At 34.3% G+C, this 21,741-nt stretch overlaps 1 protein-coding gene across 1 annotated transcript in view; it reads right to left on the bottom strand.

Moving 5' to 3' along the window:
* Nucleotides 1–21,741, bottom strand: part of LOC129794957 (furin-like protease 2) — a 97,524-nt gene that overhangs the window by 7,363 nt on the left and 68,420 nt on the right. The window contains exons 9-11 of the mRNA XM_055835897.1: nucleotides 19,051–19,325; nucleotides 7,888–8,643; nucleotides 4,541–4,779 (exon numbers count right to left, since the gene is read on the bottom strand). Of these exons, the coding sequence (XP_055691872.1) occupies nucleotides 4,541–4,779; nucleotides 7,888–8,643; nucleotides 19,051–19,325 (1,270 nt within the window). The remainder of the gene's footprint in view (nucleotides 1–4,540; nucleotides 4,780–7,887; nucleotides 8,644–19,050; nucleotides 19,326–21,741) is intronic.

The raw sequence follows: 21,741 nt of genomic DNA, 5'->3' as shown, positions 1-21,741 counted from the left end.
TCCAAATGTTAGAACGATAAAGAAAAAATAAATAAAAAAGAAACTTCAAACGTTAGAAATTGAATCGTTAGAAAAGAAACTTCAAACGTTAAAAAAGTAAAATATTTAAAAAAATATATTAGTCGGTTTTCCGCAATTGTTAATTTAATTTAGAGCATTTTTAGGTTAAGTAGTTTGCAAGAATATGATAACTATCTCTCATTAAAATTACTTGAATATTTTGAATTTTTTTCAGTACAAAAACGATTAAGAATTCATTGAATAAAAACATTAAAAATACATACTAAACCTTGGAAAAATATCATACGTTTGAAAAAATACTTTAAAACTTTCAGAAATGAAATTGTAAGAAAATAAACATCAAACATTTAAAAATCAAACATTTTAAAACATACTAAACCTCGGAAAAATGTCAAAGGGTTGAAAAAAAAACTTTCAAAACTTTCTGTTTAATGATTAAACAGAGAAATAAATATATTTAAGTTTCCCGCCAATTCCCCACTGTTCCCAATTTCCACACCCGCTCCAAAATTTTCCGGCACAAGCTACTCCCAAAATTAGCTGATCAAGCATAAGGAAAAAATGTATATAAATCAATAGGAAATCAATAAAGAATTCAGAATTCAATCTGAATCGCTGCGGACACATCCGCAGGTGAGACAAAAAATTGTTTTCTTTAAAGCAGGGTTTTCCTTGGGCGGCCAGAAAGAGCGCCCGAGTTACCTTGCCATCAACAGTTACTATTTGCGGCGCATTGCGCTACTGAGTAAACTGACTTTCCTCTCGATGATTTTTAACAAACAGGATACAACACTGTTCACTTTCGGAAATGAAATTGTAAGAAAATAAACATCAAACATTTAAAAACAAAATTTAAATGTTTTGAATTACAAAAAATATAAACATTTTGAAAAAAATTCAAACGTTAAAAAGAAACGTCAAATGATAGAATTGTTAAATGATCTCAAACGTTAATAAAAACGATAGTTCAAAAAATAACTTAAAAAAGCGTTAGAAATTGTAAAAGAATGCTATGGATAGTAAAGAAACGTCAAACGTTAAGAAAAAAACTTCAAACGTTTCGTCTCAGAATCGCCGTGGATTTTGCCAAACCCTCTGTAGATGACTTAAAACATTACCTCACAGCATTGGCCTCTCAAGTAAGTTACATATAAAATAATTTTTTTCAGATAGTAAGGGTCGTCCACAGAAACAGTAGGGAAGGTGCATACTTTGTGGCCTCTCTTTTCATCGTGGGGTCCCCAAATCCAGAGGGGATTGTCACGAAGATGAGGGAGGCCTTAAACATAACATCTCGTGACATGGCAATGGATTTGTTGAAAGTATATGGCCCCCCAACAACATGTGAGGGCACCATTTATGTGCATGGATTTTTTATCCATAGCATAGAAGGTCCCGAAACATCACGGAGGGCATATGGGATTATAGGCCAACAGCTCAAGAAAAATTTGCTTGTTGAGCCGTTGACTACAAGTCCATATACACACGGCTTATTACGAAATTTTTTGCATCAAATGATATTAAATAATGACCCTTCTCTATTCGAATCAAATATAGTAATTTATGAAAATAATAAAATTAGATATAATTACATACTAATAAAGTTCATGGAGGGGTGGGGTGGGGGGTTATTCATTCCTAGGTTTTAGTAATAAATACTTAAAAATGTAAAGAGAATAATAGCATTAATATAATAAAAAACTAATACCTACAATAAAAACTAATTTGACAAAGTGAGTGTATGAAGAGATGGTGTTTCAGGAAAACATTAGTTTTTAAGTAATTTCTGTTAGAAATAAGACATTTATTGTTAGTTTTTAAGCATTAATGCAAAATCATCGTTGACCTATTTTTCCCGCGCAAAAAAAACTCCATTCTCAAATAAACTCCCGCGCACATTGTATCTCGTACATAAAAACACCACGCTTGCACATAATCCCTCGCGCTCACCACTCTCGCACATAGTCCCTCGCGTACATAAGATCACTCTTACATAAAAATTCCCTCGCGATCTCCCTTGCACTCTCACCTATGAATTTTCTTCGGGATCAGCAATTTTTTATCTACATTTGACTCTATAAACTCCTTCTCTCTTCCCCACGGAAGAATTGCCCCATAGTTTTAGCTAAAATGATGATCTTGCATTGTGTCCCCACCAAATGCAAAGTGCATTTCCTAGGCTAAGAAATTGTATAAAAGGGAACATCTGAATCTGAAAATAAAGTCACTTGTTCACCAGCTTACAACCAGTAAGTAGTTTGAATAAAGTCCCTAAACTCTCTTCCCAAGGCAATAAAACGCCCAAGAAGAATAAAGATTTTGGCTCCCAAGTAAACATCCCAGGAAGTAATTCTCGTGGAAGTTTTCCCAAGAGTAAAAATCTATTTGGTCCTAAGTGGAATCTTCCCAGTAAGATTCTTCCCAAGACCTGGATAAAATCCCATGGAAAGTTGCCTAAGGCCTAAGGTCCCCCAGTGACTTTCCCCAAGATTAATCCGAAATAGGTGTTAACTCCCAAGTGGAACTGTGCCTAAGGAAAAATATTCCTTCTCATTAAAAATAAAAACCCCTCATAAAAAAATGAAAATAATTGTGAGATAAATAAATAGTTCTTTTTACTATACAAAGAAAATTATATTAACTCTAATATAAAATGTAAACTGTATAAAATAAATAATTTAAAATGAAATTCAATATATGAGTCTACCTACGAAAACAAATACAAATGAATAAATATATAAATAAAAATTGATAAGAAAGAAATAAAGAAAAATAGATAAAAGATAAATCTACGAAAACAAAAGAAAATTAAATATAAAAGCATAAAATAAATAATTAAATAAATAAATGCGATTATGATTTTTAAAGAAATGATTTCTATACAAAAAATACCTAGTAAATAGTTCAATTCTCAAAATTAATATTATATTATACTATTATAAAAACAATATTATATATCTATTGTAAAGGACTTAGTCGTCCTTCATCTAAGGGGTGAGGAGTGTAGTGCCCCCTTTCGATGGCCTGGTGGGGCCATCCCCTCTTGTTAATTAGCCCCACCAGAGCCATCCAAAATATATGTACAAGTACATATATAAAAGAATTGGAAGAATGATTATTGAGTTGAGGTAGTTACAGTTCAGAATTTAGAAATATATTGAAGACTGTACTCGAACCGTGGTTTTAATAAGTCCCCGTCAAATAGGTTCACATCAGCAAGTTCTACCCAAGAATTCACCAATTCCCCAATTATTGCTTCGGGGACGATTTATTCGCCCTTCCCCGAACAGATGGTATCGAAATTTTGGAAACTCGGTGACTTTCAAGAACGACTTTCGATAGTAAATGTCTAACTTTAGGTTATATAAGAAAAATACTTCGGAAAACATAAGAAGAAGAACTTTAAAGTAAAATAGACGTAAAATGTTCGACTTTTTAAAGAGTGTCACATATTAGACAAGATACGTCAAACGTCAATAAAAGACTTTGAACGTGAGATAAGAAACTTTAAATTTCAGATAAAAAGAACGTTAACTTTTGAAATATTTAAGAATATCAAACAATTAATATTTGCTCTAAATATTTTTTAATATCAAATATTATTTAAAGAACTAAAAAAATCTAAAATATAAAATTTTAAAAGTAAGGAAAAACGTTTTTTTTTTTTAAATGTCAAACTTTAGACAAGAAACGTCAAAATAAAGTTGAAACACTTTAAACGTCACGGAAGAAGTGTCAAATTTTAGATAATAAGAACATAAAAAACGTCAACCTTACAAAAGGAAAGTCAAATACGATAAATATGTTTTTTTTAAGTACAAAGTCAAACGTTCAAAGAAACGTCAGATTTTTAGATTAGATTTACTGTTAAAAATTCATGTCTATGGAATAAAGTCCACTTTTAGACTATATATGTTTAGGAAATGTTTAAATTTACAATAAATGTGAATCTTTTAAAAGGAAGTTTCAAGTGTTAGATAAGAAACATCAAACATTTCAAAAGAAAAGTCAAACATTAGGATTTCTTTTTTAAATGTCAAACTTCAGAAAAAGACTAAAAATTTAATATAAAAAACGTCAAAATTTAAATAAGAAACGACAAATGATAGACAGAAAAATCTCAAACGTTAGAAATTTTTAAAATGTCAATCAAATGTCAAACGTTAAAATAAAAAGGAAATTTGGAAAAAGAAGTTTCAAATGTTAGACAAGTAACGTCAAACTTTAAAAAAGAAATACTAAATATTAAAACAGAAACGTCAAACTAATGTTTTGCATTTTTAACGTTTCTAATGTAATGCACAGATGAATTGTCAAAAGCTAATAATTTTAATGCCTCAGTTGATCAATTTTAGGTTAATTTTTTAATTAAATTTTTAGCAATTTAAGTGCGCAAAACAGGGCAGTTTTGTTGTAGTTTCGCTCCAAAACACCTCCCAGACTTCTACCTATGCGCTTACCCCAAACTCCCTTAAAAAACCACAAGAAAATATAAAGAAGGAGAGGAAGAAAAACTTACCTTGACTACAGTAACAATGAGAATAATGCAAATAATGAGCAAGAGTGCAGCCACCGTGAGGGCTGCAATGGTTATTTGGGGTGATGTTAGATGATTGAGGAGTCCCCTTGCCTCGGGATCCAAGAATGTTGACGCTGTCTGCCCAAACCCAAAGGCCCCACCACCGAGTTGGCTCAGCGACTGTTCCGCCCCAATCTGTATCCGCCTCTTTCCGGCCGGAGATGAATTTATGCAACCACCTGGAAAATCAGCAACCAAGACAACCAATTTATCCCCTCGCATATGCCAAAAAATCTCCTATTTAGTTATTAAAATTAACCACCTTCACCCCCCCACCCTCCCCCCCCCCCTTTTCCTCGTGACTAGAGATTTATTCCCACGAAATCCCCATCATTTGCAAAAAGGGGGTTGGAGTTCAAAATCCTCCCCCACAACGCATACGTGTGTGGAGGGGGGGGGCATGGGGTGGAATATTCAATTGCAAAGCTTCTCCGGTGAGAAGGTATCTATTTGTTGTGTAAATGATAATGTAAATTCACCCACACACACAACCCCCATCGCCCCATCGCCCCATCTTACCCCAAAACGTCTCTTCAGAGAATGAATCAGGTGATAATACAAAAGTTGATTCTTCCACGCGTGTGTAAAATATTCCGACAATGCGGAAGATTTTGGGAAATTGCCTGTTTTCAATAGAAATTGTCCTTGTCGAATTTGAATGAATTTAAAGACGCAAATTGAGGATTTTTTCCTTGGAAATCCTTCAAGGAAATTCCTTATTTTCTATTTTCGTGTTCAATTGATTCGTTGAGATGTTTTCTCAGTGTCAAAGATTTGTTTTGTATCAGCTACAAGGTGAAAGGGTTTATAGGGATTGGCCAAATAAATTTGGAAATTTCAAGGAGATTTATGGACTATTTTTGAGCTAATTTCAGAAGCATTAATTAAAAAAAAAATCTTTGGTTAATTTAGCGGAATTAATTCTTATGATTGTGACAATAAAATATCTTTCATGTACTTCTGTCAAAATATTAGTCATTTTGACTAATTTTCTGTTGATTCTAAGGGTGTTTATTCTGAATAAAATTATTCGGATCTTCGGGAATAGGTACATATTCGAATTATTCGCAAAAGAAATCGAAATAGTTTTTAGTCTGAATGTAGCTCAAATTGAGGATCAAATGCATAAAAAACATAAAAAATATTTAAGTTAATCCGAAAAGAACTAAATTTGAGTCTAAAAAGTGCTCAATTATTTTATTTTTTTTATTCAGTTCCAGTTATTCGGTTTTTTTAGCAATTAAATTGAAATATTCAGATATTCGTAAATATTCGGATGATTAGCCAAAAACATCAATATATTCTCCAGATAAACACCCCTTTTAAAATTATGTATAAAAGGGTATTTTTAACTAATTCAAATAGTGAAAATTCTTTGCGAAATGTGACTTAATAGAAACATTCTGTCAATTATATTCTATACTTCGGTCTTTTTGACCAATTTAACTGTTTGAAGCACTTTAGTTGAAATATAATTTCTATTAATCGGCGTTTTTTTCCAGACACTAAATAACTTCAATTTATTTTGACTGATAAACTTCTATTATATCGACAGTTTGAATTTGCTAAAGTAGATCCCTTTCTTGAATGAATTTCGCTGTTTTGACTGTTTTATTTTGTTACTTTAATCAAATAACTTTTCTTGTTTTGACTGTTTTGAATCATTGACCAAATTACTTCAGTCTTTTTGACTATTTAAATCGTCGCTTTTATTTTTTCATTGAATAATTTTTATCAATTTAGCTCAAAACATCAGTTAACCGTTAAAGATTTCTGCTGGCCACCGTGGCCAATTCAATGTTTTTAAATCGTTCGAAAATTAAAATCTATTTGACATTTCGCGATAAATTTTACCTGTGTTAAAGGAATTTCAATTACATCAAGTTTGTCGAAAGAAAACTTGGAAAAACATTTTCTTTGTAAGAGAAAATTAAGTTGAAAGCTTTGAGGTTATAATCATCGATCCTACAAGGGTTAATATAACTGAAATATTCTGTTAAAGCGCCTCTTCATTGATTAGTTCTGTTAAATTAACCAAGGGGGTTTTTAAGAGTGATAAAAGAATTTTAAAAATATGTTTGCAAAAATTTTTGGACTTCGGATCAAATCTTTTGATCAGAAAGTAATGTTTTTAATCAGAAAATTCTGCTTTTGATCAGAAAAATATTCCTTTTTGGTCAGGAGAACCGAAACGAATCAGTAAAATCATAATCAGAAGAATTCGCAAGTGTTGAGTTTTTCATATAGATATTTTTGAAATTTCAAGAATTTTTTCTGCAATTTCAACGATTTCAAGGATTTCTTGGTGGCAGAATACGACCCATTGTTTAGAATTCAGTATCTTCATTTTTTAAAATAAAATATTTGTCTTTAAATTGTTTTAAATTCAAATTTTGACCATTTGTTCCTATAATTTTTTCCTGTAGAATTTTCAAAATTATTTTTCTGTCCCTTAAATTGAATAATAAGGGTGGATTCATCAAAAATCCATTTTTTATATTTCCTTACAATTTGAAAGCTGTAAGATTTTTGCCCTTCTCATTCAGCCTTTCTTTCATTTGTCTTTTAAGAAAGAATCTCCCAATTTTAAAATTTCCAAATACTTAGAAATTTCAAAGTTTTCTTAATTCTAAGCCAATTTTTTACAATTCACATCCCAGAAAATACGGCTAAAATTTCTTGAACAAAATATCTTTAAAAGCTTTTTTTTAGCAAGCAAAATTTAAACATTTTAAGGAAAATTTCTTTTCATCTTTCACTAATTTTCAACGCAATCTCTTGAATAAACTGGAATAAATTCTCTAAATATTATATTAATCCAATTTTAGCAAGATTTTCCCGCAAATTGAGTTTCTATACACGATTGCATTTAGATTGCGAATTTGAAGATTTTCCCATATATGCACATATGTATGTACATATAAATGTTCTATATAAATTTTAATCAAATGTGGAACCATCACTTTACTGCGTTATTTGCATACCTAGATGTAAGTTTCGTGATTACGGGTATCGCAATTAGGTACAAAGATGAATGTGTGTGAGAGTTAAACACTTCGAGGAACGCAATGAGGAATCATTTGGAGGATTTAAGCTTGAGTAAATCAGTGTAGTATTGCCGCATATTCTACTTTGTATCACACCTTAACTTTTGAGACGTTTCTGTATTTGACGTCACCCCCACGATGGCGCCCAACCCACCCTCCCTCCCACCCTATATGTGGATTCCCGATAACATTGTATTTGTGGGAAAGTTTATTGATGTTGTAGCTGATGCAATGACTCACCTGTGTCTTTGTTGCAGTGGCAACAAGTTTGGTCGTCGGGGGCTGCGTCGGATGCACAACAAGGCACACATTGATTATTGAGGCGGTCAAGGTGGAGTGGGAAGGCGCACGTGACGCACGAATACTGGCCGGGTCCGCTGCACGAGCGACACGACTCGTGGCACGTCTTGCACGTCTGTGTCGGTGGGTCGTAGTACTGCGAACCGAGGCACTCCATGCATAGCCCACCGTCGAGCATAAAGTGCGACGGGCACGATGTGCACGCAAGCGGACCCGCGCCGTTGCACGTGCGACAGTAGTGATGGCACTTTTGGCACCCAAAGGCCCCCTTGAAGAAGCCCTCGGGGCACTCGGGGTGGCATTCACCGCTCGCCAGCTGCCACCCCGTGGGGCACGTGACACACTGATCACGCCGTGGACCACTGCACGTTTGGCAACTGAGGTAGCATTTGGCACAATTACCGCGGTCACTGTAGTACCCCTCAGCGCACGTTGTGCGGCATTCGCCGCTCTGTAGTTGCAGCCCGCGTGCGCACACAGTGCAATTCATGCGTGACACGCACTTTGTGCACGTGTGCAGGCATCGCACGCACACACCTGCCTCCATGTAGTAGCTGTCATCGCACGCACTCACGCAGCGACTGTTCTGCAGCAGGAGCGACGCTGAGCACGACAGACAATCGTGCTCAGTCGGTCCCGTGCACGATTCACACGTTGAGTGACACGGATGACAGTGACCATTCTCTGCGTACTCCGCTGGAAAGAAAGAAAAAGATTTTCTTTATATAAAAATTAAAGAATAACAGATAGACATTTTTTTCAAAGAAATAATTGACAAAAAATTCAAAATGGCCATCTGCCGCCATTTTAAAATTTATTCTAGCAGTTTAGTCGATTTCAAGGGGATGGTATAACCTCTTTTTCTGTGAAGAAAAGTCACTTTTTGTTGAAGAAAATGTATGAGGAATTCTCGAATCTCGATCAATCTCGACCGATTCCCGAGAAACACTTTAACTTTTTTTTATATTAATAAGTTATTTTGATAATGAAATAGGGATCAATCTAAAGCAAATTAAATGTACTTTCGATTGCAAGTGGAATTGTGCAAATTGATCCCTTCTTTTGATCGGAAGAACCTACTGCCTCACGAAAAGTACTGATTTCTCGGGGTTGGGCATCCCCCTGGTCGATTTTGACAAAAGAAAAAAAAATGATTTTGTCGATTTTGTCAATTTTTCCAATTCTGATTAATAAAAAACAATTTGTAGATTTTGATGTAAAACAACCTAACAGATTTTGATAAAAAAGTAACCGATTTTGATAAAACAGATTTTTTAATATTGTAAAAGAAACGGCAATGCCCCGATTTTGATAAAAATCAACATAAAGTGGGCAAAAAGTTAATGTCTGTGTTTGATTGTCTATATCTTTTGACTGGGTTGAGATATCTCAATGCGGAATTTTTGCAAAATGTAGGAAAACTCAAAAATTTTCATTTGCTTCTGTTTTGAAGTCGATATCTCAAAAATTGTGGCAGCTAGAGCTGAAAACGTAAAAAATAACTTTTTTAGATTTTTGCAAAACTTAATTTATTGAAAAAACATTGTCAGGCATCTTTTTTTCTTTATTTAATGTTGACTTTTTCATGAAGTTCTGACAGGGGCATAGCCTATGTGACCGTCTTCTTTGGTAGGTAATGCAAAATTCGACACGTTATTTATCGATTAAGAAAAATTCCTCGTATTACGATGAAAAATTGGAGGCCATACATGAGGTATACAGTTCGTTAACAACTGCTCATGAGATACTAAAGGATGAATTGGATCCAAATGATCAATACTTCGTGCTTTCTGTCCCACAACGGATGGATGAGGCATATAATCGGGCTACAAACTTCATCATAACCAAAACACAAGAAGAATTTCCGGGCCTCCCGGATGAAATACTCCGAGAGACAGGGACAGTTAGAAAAAATCCTACTTTACCAACCCTCAACATACAACCTCTGTTCAGAATGAACATGCGCAGAATGAGAAAATATGAAGAATAAGTAAAATAAGAACAGAAAAATTGTAAAGGTGGAAGTATAAATGTAAATAAAGTTAGTATTTGTGTGACCGTCAAAACATCACACAACGCTTTCAGTAAGATAAAAATAAATAAATCAAAAATTAGTGCCACAGCTGCATTTTCAGATCAGCTGTGGCACCACTTCCCACTTCCTGGAGTGTGGAGCGAGTACTCGTGGGGGGAACTCGCGCCTCTCTCCCACTCCAGGAAGAAGCCCAAAATTTAATATATAAGAAGCCCATGTAGAATAAGAATCTCACTTTTTACTTTATGTACCATCTAGAAGGTTTTCAATAAATCAGATTGCCTGCCAAGACAGGCGAGCTAGACGGTAAAGAAAAGTCTTTCAACCTTTCCATTTCAGCGCCAATTTTAGAAGGCTCGCACCTCGTTGCGGTGTCTAACTGGCTACTTCACATTTCGAATATCTCAGTATTCGAAACAACCTCCTCCGACTTCCCATAATGAGGAGCAGGCAAATTTCGCTACACCACAGGCGCCAGAGCCTCCAAGACCATCTCCAAACAGACGGAGATTAATGGAAATTATAAAAGCACTGGATCTGGAAGAAGGTGAGACATATCACCGACCAAACGTGCCAAAACTACTACCAATATCGATTACGAAGTTCACAGGCAAAGAAAAGGAATGGCAGCCTTTCATTGAGATGTTTGTGAGCGTAATTCATGAGAACCCCAATCTCTGAAACATTGAGAAACTCAGATATCTCATCTCCTACTTAGATGACATACCTCGCAGGCTGGTAAAGCATTTAATTTTAACCAGCGCCAATTATGAAAGCGCACTACATATTCTGAAAAGCAGATATGAAAATAAACGTGTGCAGGTAACCACCTATATGAACTCCATTTTACAGAGCAAGAAGCTCACACCTGGATCTGCCATTGACGTCATTGTCCTACATGACGCGCTAAATGCATGCATGGCAGGACTAAGAAACCTGGGATACAACATCTCCGCTTGGGATCCCATGTTGGTCGCAATCATTGTATTAAAATTCGACCAAGACACCAACAAGGCATTTGAAGAAAGTCTTGATGATATCACGGAAGTGCCATCCATGGATAAAATGCTCAAGTTTCTGATCAAACGATATAGGATTATAGCAAAAGATCATCGCGAAAATCAAGTGAATAAAGATCAGAAGAAGAAATTGCCAAATTCCCGTACACCTCGATTTTGATCAATCTTGCAAAAAATAATCCCTTTTATGCTGTTCGAGAAACTTATGAAATAAAATAATATTTGAATTTGGCGCACACTAGAAATGGTGAATTCGAGTGGGGAAAATAGAGAATGTGGGGAAAAAGGAATGATTTGGCGGCAAAAATGATAGATTGGATTTAGAAGGCAAAGTGAACGGATGCAAACGTGCTTACTTCATAAAAAAGTGCATAGGGGAAGACGGGGTAATTTGGCCACTTTGGCAAAGTCATTAATGGGAATATCTCAAGTATGGTAAATGCTAGAAAATCCATTTCTCCACAGTTTATACTCCCCATAGAGATAATCAATCGTACCAAGTTTGAGGAAAATCCGATCATTAGATTTTCTTTTATTTGATAAAAATCATTTTTTCACTTTTTCAAGTGCTTTTGGCATTTTGAATGTACGTCATTTTCGAAAAATTTTTAACATTTAAAAATTAACTTTTAAGCCATTAAGGGTCATTGGTCCATCATAAACACGATAGTGACATCCATTTTCCGATATCGCAAACAGATTTTCCTGTGGAAATGGTTTTATCCGGAAAATTGGAGTGGGGTAATTTGGCTACTTGAGTTTTTCCGGCACATTTTCCGACGCACATTTAAGATATTTATTGTGGTTGTGCCTTTTAATGTTTTCTTACAGATTATAAGCAAAGTAGGATAAAAAATTTTATCTAAAAAAAGAAATTTACGATAATTTGAAAAATAGCCTTTTTGAGTTAGTTAGATAAATATCCTATGTACCAATAAAATAATCGAAAAAATAAAAATTTGGTGTTGTCCAAAAATTTTCATATTTAACAATTTGTGCGCCAAAGTGTCCAAATTACCCGTGCTCGGGGTAATTTGGCCACTAAGCTAAGGATCCAGAAAAATGGAAAATTCACCCATTTCTCATCGAGATAGAGAAAAGTGTTATATGGGGAAGTTGTAGGCCGGAAAATTTCCTACAAAATAGGGCTATTTGGTTTTCTTCATACTACCATACTTGCTTGATATATCCCAAAAACCGCCAAAGTGGCCAAATTACCCCGTCCTCCCCATTTATCGCGTAAAAAAGGAAAATTTCGCGAACAATGCACTAAAAAATCATTTCAATATTTCTGAGAAATATTCCAAAGTTTCTTTAAAAAAAACTTCCTAATTTTTTAACTTTTCAGGAACTTTTTGTGAGTTGTGTAACTTCTGTTTTAATTAAGAAAAACAAATTGTTTCAGCACAACCAGACAGTATATTGTTTTAAATGTTATTTACATGATAAAAGCAATCAATATTGAAAAGTAATTCTTATGAATTGTACCATGTTATCCCATGAATGGATCTGTATGAGTAAAATATAATTCAATTCGGCATTAAAGCTTCCAGTTGAAACTTTTGTCTTCTGGAAAACTTAATTAAAACTTATACATATATCGGAGGGAATATCTTGGAGTTTTCCATTTTATTTGTGAGAGTGTATGTGTGATCAATAGATTAAGGAAACATGCCAAAATAACCTTTCATTTTGTATGTTGTCAATGAACTCGAGAACATTTTGCACAAAATGAATGAGTTTGAGGGAGATGCTCATTCAAACGTTAACCCCATCTCATTGATCTTTTGCTATTGTTTGTTGAAAATAATTTACAATATAGGTATCTATCTTCTTTCATTTACCTACATAACTTGGGGTGAACTTTGGAGTAAGTTTAGAAGGGAAAACTTCTCCCAAAAATCAACCAAAAAATTAATTTTGATTAAAAAGGTTTATTTTTTTTAATTTTCTTTGTTTTTTCCAAAATGTTTTTTGCTGTGTTAGCTTCTACACTCTCCTCTGCCACCCTCCCGCCCTCGTTCCATCATCCTCCTTTTGTGTAATCGGATCATGAAGAACATACTGTGCAAAAGGAAGCATAATTCCCATTTACAGATTCCACATATTTGTTTGTAAATTCCATGCGAAAATCTCATGCAAAACTCGACTTTTGAAATATTCTCTCAAAGCTCTCTCAACACCCCAAACTTCCCAAAAGCCGGTTTATGTTTAAATTAAAAAGGGAGAAAAAAAAGGAGAGAAAAAAATGCCCCAAATGCTCCATGGAAAAGCCAAAAGAGTTAGATGTCCTGGGTAATATTTTTTCTTCTTTGCAATTGCAATTTTATATAAATGTATGTATGTGGTACAAGTGACTACAGTAATTGTATTCCCAGGAAAAGGGACTTTGTTGTGGAAATGTGAAAAGGAGGAGTTATCTGCATATTGCTACATTTAGGGGAAATTGCATTTCTATTGTTTCATATTGTTTACATTTTCAATTTTGCATATCGCTGCAGAAAGGCGCAAAATACAGTCACAATGAGGTGCTCTCTGTGTAACCCTTACATGCCGTAGTATATTATTTCATATCCTTTGTGGAAAAATTTCATGTTTGTATCAAATTTGGATGGATTTCCACTCTAAATTGCATTTCTCTTTTCGTAGAAGATCAAAAGTTGGGTTGTACCAACATGGGAAAATATGAGGAAATTTTATTGATGCTCTTTAGTATTGTACTACATGTTTCATCCTACACCAGTGGCGTAGTCAGAAAGGGAGTTTGAATGTCAATTTTATCTTAAAAGTTTAGATTTTTTTAAGGAAACAGAAAAAAATTATTTCTATAATTTTATTTATTTATTATTTATTTTATTTTTGTGGGAATCTGACATGAAACATGTTTGAAACATATCACTGTAATAGTGACAGCGAGAGGGCCCACTTCTAGAGAGGTTAAAAGTGCCGTATCTGTGGGGTCCGGAAGGGCCCAGGGCACTACACTCTTGAAAATATATATGTATACATATACAAAAGTAAAGTCAAATATATATAAATGCATAGATATATACATTATATATACATATAAAGATGCAAAGATAAATATATAAACTGCAAAGATAAAAATTAAATATAACATGGATGGAACAGTATAAAGCGAAAGAACGGTAAGTAAAACTTACGGGCTGTGATTCTTTCTTTGTCAGTGAAATGAGAAAAAGATTGAAAATTGAGGATGGGCAAATTTTGAGGAAGGCTTTCTCGCGCACCGAATCACAGCCAACGCGAAGAAATTATGTGAAAAGCCTTAATCGTGGGCGTTGGCTGTGATTCGGTACGCGAGAAAGCCTTCCTCAAAATTTGCCCATCCTCAATTTTCAATCTTTTTCTCATTTCACTGACAAAGAAAGAATCACAGCCCGTAAGTTTTACTTACCGTTCTTTCGCTTTATACTGTTCCATCCATGTTATATTTAATTTTTATCTTTGCAGTTTATATATTTATCTTTGCATCTTTATATGTATATATAATGTATATATCTATGCATTTATATATATTTGACTTTACTTTTGTATATGTATACATATATAAAACGCCCCGCTTCGCGGGGCGCTGCACTTAAATAACTTAAGACATGACACCTAAATTTTAAAAAGCGATATCTCCGGAACGGCTACATAGATTTTCTTCATTTTTGGCATGGTGTTAAGTATTATAGTCAACTATAACATATCAAAATATGAAGCAAATCTATAAAGCGGTTCTCGAGATATTCATCGAAAACTCATCGAAAATTTTGTTTTTGATTTTAGCGCCCTTTGCGGTCACTTTTGAAACTTGCAATGTTCTAGAGAGTTGTAGGGTTTGTTAAGAGCTTTCATTTGAGCCCGAATTGGTCAAAATCGGTCAAGCCGTTCTCGAGTTATGGCCGATTTTCGATTAAAAATTGTGGCAGCCATATTGACTAAACGGCTTGGTCGATTTTCAAAAATGGGGTATCGTTGGAAAGGTCTTGATGGCCCCTACAACATATCAAAATTTCAGATCTCTAGCTAGAACAGGGGCTGAGATATAGCGAAAACAAAATTTGGGGGTTATTCAAAATGGCGGACGGAGGGGTGGGGGGTTGGATTTGACATCATAATCGGATGTCCTCCATCCGATATATGAACTTTGCCGTTGACCGCAAGTCTCTATCTATTACCGTTCTCTTGTAATTTAGCAAAAGGTTCCGGCCGGACGGCCGGCCGGACGGACGGACGGAAAGATTTTTGGCGCCAACGTTTTTTGGAATGTAGGGACCTTAATTCGTGCTCATCCCATGTTTGAGCCCGATCTGACGACTTTGCATTTTTGAGTGTACACAGAAGCTGTGCTTCTTTGAAGAAAGAATCACAGCTAAAAATAATGTAAAAAGAGGATTTTTGAACGTTGCAAAAGAAGTGTCAATAGTTAGAAAAACTGTCAAATGTTTCAAATTAAATGTCAAATTTTAGAAGCAATGTCAAACCATTTATCAATTACTAACTACGCTGCTGACCTACAGAAACAATTGAGTAAGATGCTATATCTTTTTCTTTATATTTTTCAGTCAAGTGAGTTATATAAAAATCATTCATATTGGGAGATTTCATTTTAAAATAATTATTTTATTTTATTTTTATTGGGATATTGAGACACACTTATCGGTACAAGGACTTCACGTTGAGCGCACCGAAAGTCTTTTGTTATCATAAAGGAGAATAACAACAATTAACGTCGAAGACCTATCAGTAGTTTTTGGATAATAATTATAATTTTTGTATTTTGAAAAAATTTAAAACAATAATAAATTTTTAGAAAAAGAAATTAAAATAATAATAATATAATAATAATAATTTATTGACATCTGCTTACAAACTAGTGTATTGGATACATTAGTTTTTATTTTAAATTATTTAGTTAAGACATTTTATCAAAATTATTTATCACTTGGCAGACCTGAGGAAGAAGACAAATAAACTCCGAAACGTTATATATAAAAAACTCTAAGCTGTATTTTCAGCGTAATAATTCTCTAAGTATTCCCACAAAAAATTCCTTTATGATTTAATTATACAAGTTAGAGAAAGAAATTCTTTAGAGAATCCTGTGTATGAGCAAAAAAAATAATTTCACTTCTACATCCTATTTATTCTCATAAAATCCAATGAAAATAGTGATGATGAAATAGAGAAGCCTGGGAGAGAAAACTTTTTTTTTTTCAATATAAAATTGAATTTTTTTTGCAATGTTCCAAAGATTCCTCAACTTTGCAATTTATTCTCCCCCCCCTCTTTTGGAGCAGTGAAAAAGTCAATAGAATTTCTCTCTCATCCATCCTTGTAGCCTGTACTTAATTATTAAATATTTTGTGCAAACATTCTCTCAACCGTAAAGGAGCTTCATAGAATTTAATTTAATTCTTTTTTATTCTAAAAGCAAAAAATTGAGGGAAAACTCTTTACTTATCTCATGAATTAAACTCTTTGGGGATACTTTGTTTACGTTATATCTCTTAAAGAGGACGTGTTGGTTGCAAAACAGTGAATTCTATTAGCCTGAATTCGTGAAAAATTAAAAGAATCTTCACACTCAAAGGATGTTAATAGAGTTGCATGTAAATGTAATTAAATTACAAGACGTGGAGTGTCGTGATCATCACCTTCAGTAGATTCCTGGTTGGAGGAATTTGATTTAAATGCCGAGCCCTTATTAGTTAGTGAGGCATTTTAAGGATATTAATGAAGTATCACTTGTTGCATCGTTAACCCCTTTATGGATCATGATTTTCCCGATTGTTCCCTGTTGAAGCGGAAATGACGAATATCCATGAGAGCTCCCCCTACTCCCTGTCTTTTCGCACCTCCCCCCACAATTCATTTTAAGGGATGATTCTGCAGGAATTCCCAGACAGACGTATGCGATTAAAGCTTTCACTTCGCAAAGTAACAACAAAAGCTCGATCCGGGAGTTGCCTTTTAATTGCTGTCGCCGCGCAAAAGTTGCATAAAAATGTTAACATCGAAAGGGTTGTGCATCAGATTTTCTCTGTTTTCATTTTTTGCCTCCCCAGCATAGCTTTTAGTTCATCTCTAATCTATTTATGTGCTCCATTGTTCTTGTCCCTTACTGTGCGAATATTCTTGCAAGTGGAAAGTCCAAAATAACTCGGATATAACGAGCAAAATATATATATTTATATTGCTGCCAAAGTCAGAGACCGAAGTTGGGGGAGTTTTCAGCAGCTAAGGGCAATGCATTTGATAAAAAAATTGACTTTAAGTTCTAAGAAATGTTTAGAATAGATAGACTTTTTTCAATCGCCACAGAATTAAAATCTATTTAACATTTCGTAATAATTTCTACATCTGTGTGTAGGGAACTTCCAGTACTTCAAGATAGTCGAAAGAAAACTTGGAAAAATATTTTCTTTTAAGAGAAAATAAAGGTCAAACTTTTGAGGTTAGAAACCTCGATCCTCCAAGTGTTAATGGCTATAGCATTTGAATTAGTAGATTTTGTTTGTGAAATTCTAACTTTTGACGTTTCTTTTAACTACAGACTATTTTTTTTACAATACTTGACGTTTGTTTTGACATTTGATGTTTCTGTTTAACTGCTAAACGATGTTTATTCATTATTTGAATTTAATTTTGTAGCGTAAGACGTTTTCACGTTTTATGCTTGCATTTTACTTGCTTTTTTCTATTTTAAGCCCGTACTAATATTTGTCGTACCTATTTATAACGTTTGACATTCATTTCAACACTTGACGATTCATTTCTAAAGCTTGATACATTTTTTTTTCAACATTTTAAGTGTTTTTTTATAACATTGACGTTTCTATGATAATTTGACGTTTATTTCAGCATTTTACTGCTTGAGTTATTAATAAACGTTAGACGTTTTTTTTTATAATACTTAACGAACTTTTTCAAACACTTATCGCCTATTTTAGTGCTTTACTTATTTTACTTACTTAACCGGCGCTACAGCTGGTCTCCATCCTTGGCCTGATCAAGGATCCTCCTCCATCTGTTACTTATTTTAGGTTTCAATTTATATTTCTTTTAATATTTGACGTTTCTTTCTAACGATTGAAGTTTATTTTACAACGTTCAAAATTCGAATTCTTAGGCATTTTCTTTTATTAAATGTAGATTTTAGCCTAGAAATAATCAAGTATGTAATGTGTGTCAAAAGAGAGAACCAAACTATCAAAATCTTGCAATTTTTAACACTGAATATCCTGAATATAAAATGGTAGAAAATAAAAGATTTTTGATAGAATCAATCGCAAAATCTTTTTTTTTTCTACTATATAAAGCCACAAACTGGTGGACAAATATTTTTTCTCGCCATTTTCCAACATTTTTCTCACTCGTCCCAAATATTCCATAAATATATCGTTTGATTTTGTTTTCGGGGTGGGACATCCTCTTGTTACATTATTATTATTATTGACATGCGAAACTATCAAAAACTTCTTTGGGAAAAACAATTTTCCCTCGCACACGGGATGTCCGGATCCCCAGTGGACCGGAGGGAGCGCAAATATTTATTTCGAGATATAAAATATGGCGGGGAAAAAAATTCTTGAGCAGAAAATAAATTTTGTTATCTCTACCGGAAATGTGGTCGTAGCAAGTAGCCAAGAAGTGAATAAATATTCCCACAAATACACCTTAGGGGGAGTCAGGGGTCTCCTTTTGGGGTGGTTGGTGGATTCTTCATGGGGGAGGGGGCTTTTTTCTGTGTTTGTGGGAATGAGAATCTTCATGGGGTGCAGGCAGGAGGTGAAAAAAAAGTCAACAACTTCCTCCCACACTTTTCTCTTAGCCACGTTGTCGTCAGAAGTCGCCACGAAGGGATGTATATAGATAAAAAAAATTCCCTAGAGCTTTATCTCAGCTTCTTTTCGGTCCTTGCCGACTCCCCAACACCCCCGAAGAAGCCCCAATCTTCGCTGCTTCTCCCACAGAGGCATAATAAAGTAAGGGCGGAGGGAAATAAAATAAGAAAATAAAATGAAGGAAAGAACTTACATTCATCGCAAATTTCGCTTCCTGCTGAAATGCATTTTCCCTTCTTGTTCTTAATCCAATTCTCCTTGCATGTGAGACAGACGCCATTGGTGGTGCATGTGGCACACCCTGTGGCACATGGGAGACACTCCTGGCGCTTCTTGTCGCTGTAAAAGCCATCGGGGCAGCTATTGACGCACTTCCCATCAATGGCAAAACGTCCTGGTTTGCAGGTGATGCACTGAGATTCCGACGACCCATTGCACGTGAGGCAGGACGAATGGCACGGAGCACAGCTGTTGGGGCGAGGTCAGAGCAAAGGGGAGAGCATATTTATTGAGAAAACCGCAGAAATCATTAAAATTCATATATAAAATAAACAAGAAAGGAGCCCGAAGAGAACTTCTGGGGATCTCTGTGAGATCACGCCATAGATGCCAGGGAAGTGGCGCACAAAACCACCCCCACATATGTCAGAGGGAGGCAGAATACATTGCATGCTTGCGCGTCAGAGGACTTCACCTTTTTGGGATATAGAACGGTGGAGAATAATAAAATTTTAAACAAGCTCCCCAGCATCTCTTGCCGTTCATTCATAAACAATCACACCCACCCACCCACCAGTGGCGTAGTCAAGGAAAATATTTGGGTGTCTTAGCATCCTGTAAGTTCATGTGGGTAGCTTAAACTTTCCTTTAAAGGTCAAAAATTTTTATTATTTCGACTAAAAATTCCTGAAAAAAATTCTTTCATAAAGTTATTCGAAAACTTTAAAACATCAAATTTTAAGAAGAAAAAAAAAATAATATTAAAAAAGTTACGTTGAACATTAAAAAATTAAACGTACCTATAACAAAGAAACGTCAAATTATAACAAGGAAATGTCAAATTGAAACGTCAAACGTGGTGAATGTCAAACATCAAATGTTGAGGAAAAATATTTTAATATTAAAAAAAGCTACGTTGAACGTTAAAAAATTAAACGTAAAACAAAGAAACGTCAAATTTTAACAAGGAAATGTCAAATGTGTCAAATTGAAACGTCAAACGTTGTGAATGTCAAATACTAATGAAAGATTTTAGAAAAAGAATGTCAAGTGTCAAAAAAGAAATATAAAACGTAACAAAAGAAACGACAGATGAAATGTCCAATGTCAACTTATTAAGAAATAGAACAGCAAATTCTAGATAATAAATAATGTCAACGTCTCAACAAGAATTCTTAAATAAAAATGTTAAACCTGACAAATATCATTAAAAGTTACGGAAAAGACGTCATACGTTGGAAAAGTCAAAAGTAAATAAGAAATTTTGAAACGGAGCTATCATATAGATCCGTAAAGATATTCCGTATAAATTGCAAACGTCTATCAGATAGTTAAAAAAAACAATAAAAGCAAAAACGTAAAATTTTCAAAAGGAAATGTCAAATGTTAATAATCTAAAATTATTATATAGAAGTAATGAAAAATGAAAACGTTTAACAAGGAATGTCAGTTGTTAAAAAAAAGTCAAAAAAAAGCCAAATAATTTGTCGAATCTGCCTCAAAAGATATTAAAAAAAACGTTTTATACGATTTTTATGTTAAATGTCAAATTGAAACGTCAAAAATTATAAATGTCAAAATTTTAAGGAGTAATGTCTGATAGAAATAATTGCAGCCTAAGAAAAGGAAAGTCAAACATTAAAGAAGAAACGTTAGGCATGACAAAAGACACTACAAACGTTAGGAAAGAAACGTCAAATCAAACGTATCAAGTATTGTAAAAGAAATATCAATTGTCAAACGTCAGATGTCAAATTATTAAAGAGTAAAACCGGATAAATTTCGTTTAATGAACTGTCAGAAAGCCTAATGAATTTTGAAGTTGGAAAATTCTTTTGGGTAAAATGTGAGTTTAAAATGTTAAACGTTAAAAAATACGTTACAAATTACTTTTTAAAAATTTTCCTTGAACGAAAGAAAATCTGTGAAAAATGTAACCGATTTTATAATTAATTTCTGAAATAAAAAAAAAAACGTCAAACGCGAAAGGAGATTTAATGATCCTTTAATGTTAAAAGTTTTCTCAAAACACCCCCAATGAATGGATTCCTAACTACGCCTCTGCTCACCTCCCTCTAAGCCAGAATCCACCCGCCAGTGAAACATTATGTCCTCAGCACAGTATACTAGTCTATATAATTTCCTTGTCCCCATGAGCCTCCTCGCTGTGTCACATACGATGTTAAATATCCGCGTGACATTATCAAATAACTAAGAGAGTGAGATTGGCAATAAAAGTTGATAAAAGTCCTCGGCTAAAGAAGAATTTATCACCCCCGAGGATGATGTATTCATGACATGAGGGATGGAATTTTCTTATACGAGAAAATCTCAATGCAAATTTGTTGTATGTTGTTCTCGGTGGTGCTGGCGGTGGCAGCGCGGGGGATGACTTCCTGCATGGCAAAAGGACGACTTGTGGGTGAGTTTCAACAACAAATACAATCTCAACTTCCGCCTGCCATGCAGGTAAAGTTAAATAAACATTCAAATGCATTAGTTCTGACATGGCAAAAGGAGATATCTACCCCCGAAAAAGGAATATAATGCCGGGAAATTCGCACTAAACTAGGAACAATTTTCCACTCTCACAGCGGAGGTTTTGTTGAAATATTTGAGCACTTTTGCTCCTAAGAAGGTAATTTCATAATGAGTTTTGCAATTT

Source organism: Lutzomyia longipalpis, chromosome 4 (assembly GCF_024334085.1).
Source record: "Lutzomyia longipalpis isolate SR_M1_2022 chromosome 4, ASM2433408v1".
NCBI classification, from domain to species: domain Eukaryota; kingdom Metazoa; phylum Arthropoda; class Insecta; order Diptera; family Psychodidae; genus Lutzomyia; species Lutzomyia longipalpis.
Note: the sequence above shows the minus strand (reverse complement) of the source record. Positions and strands in the feature narration are given on the sequence as shown.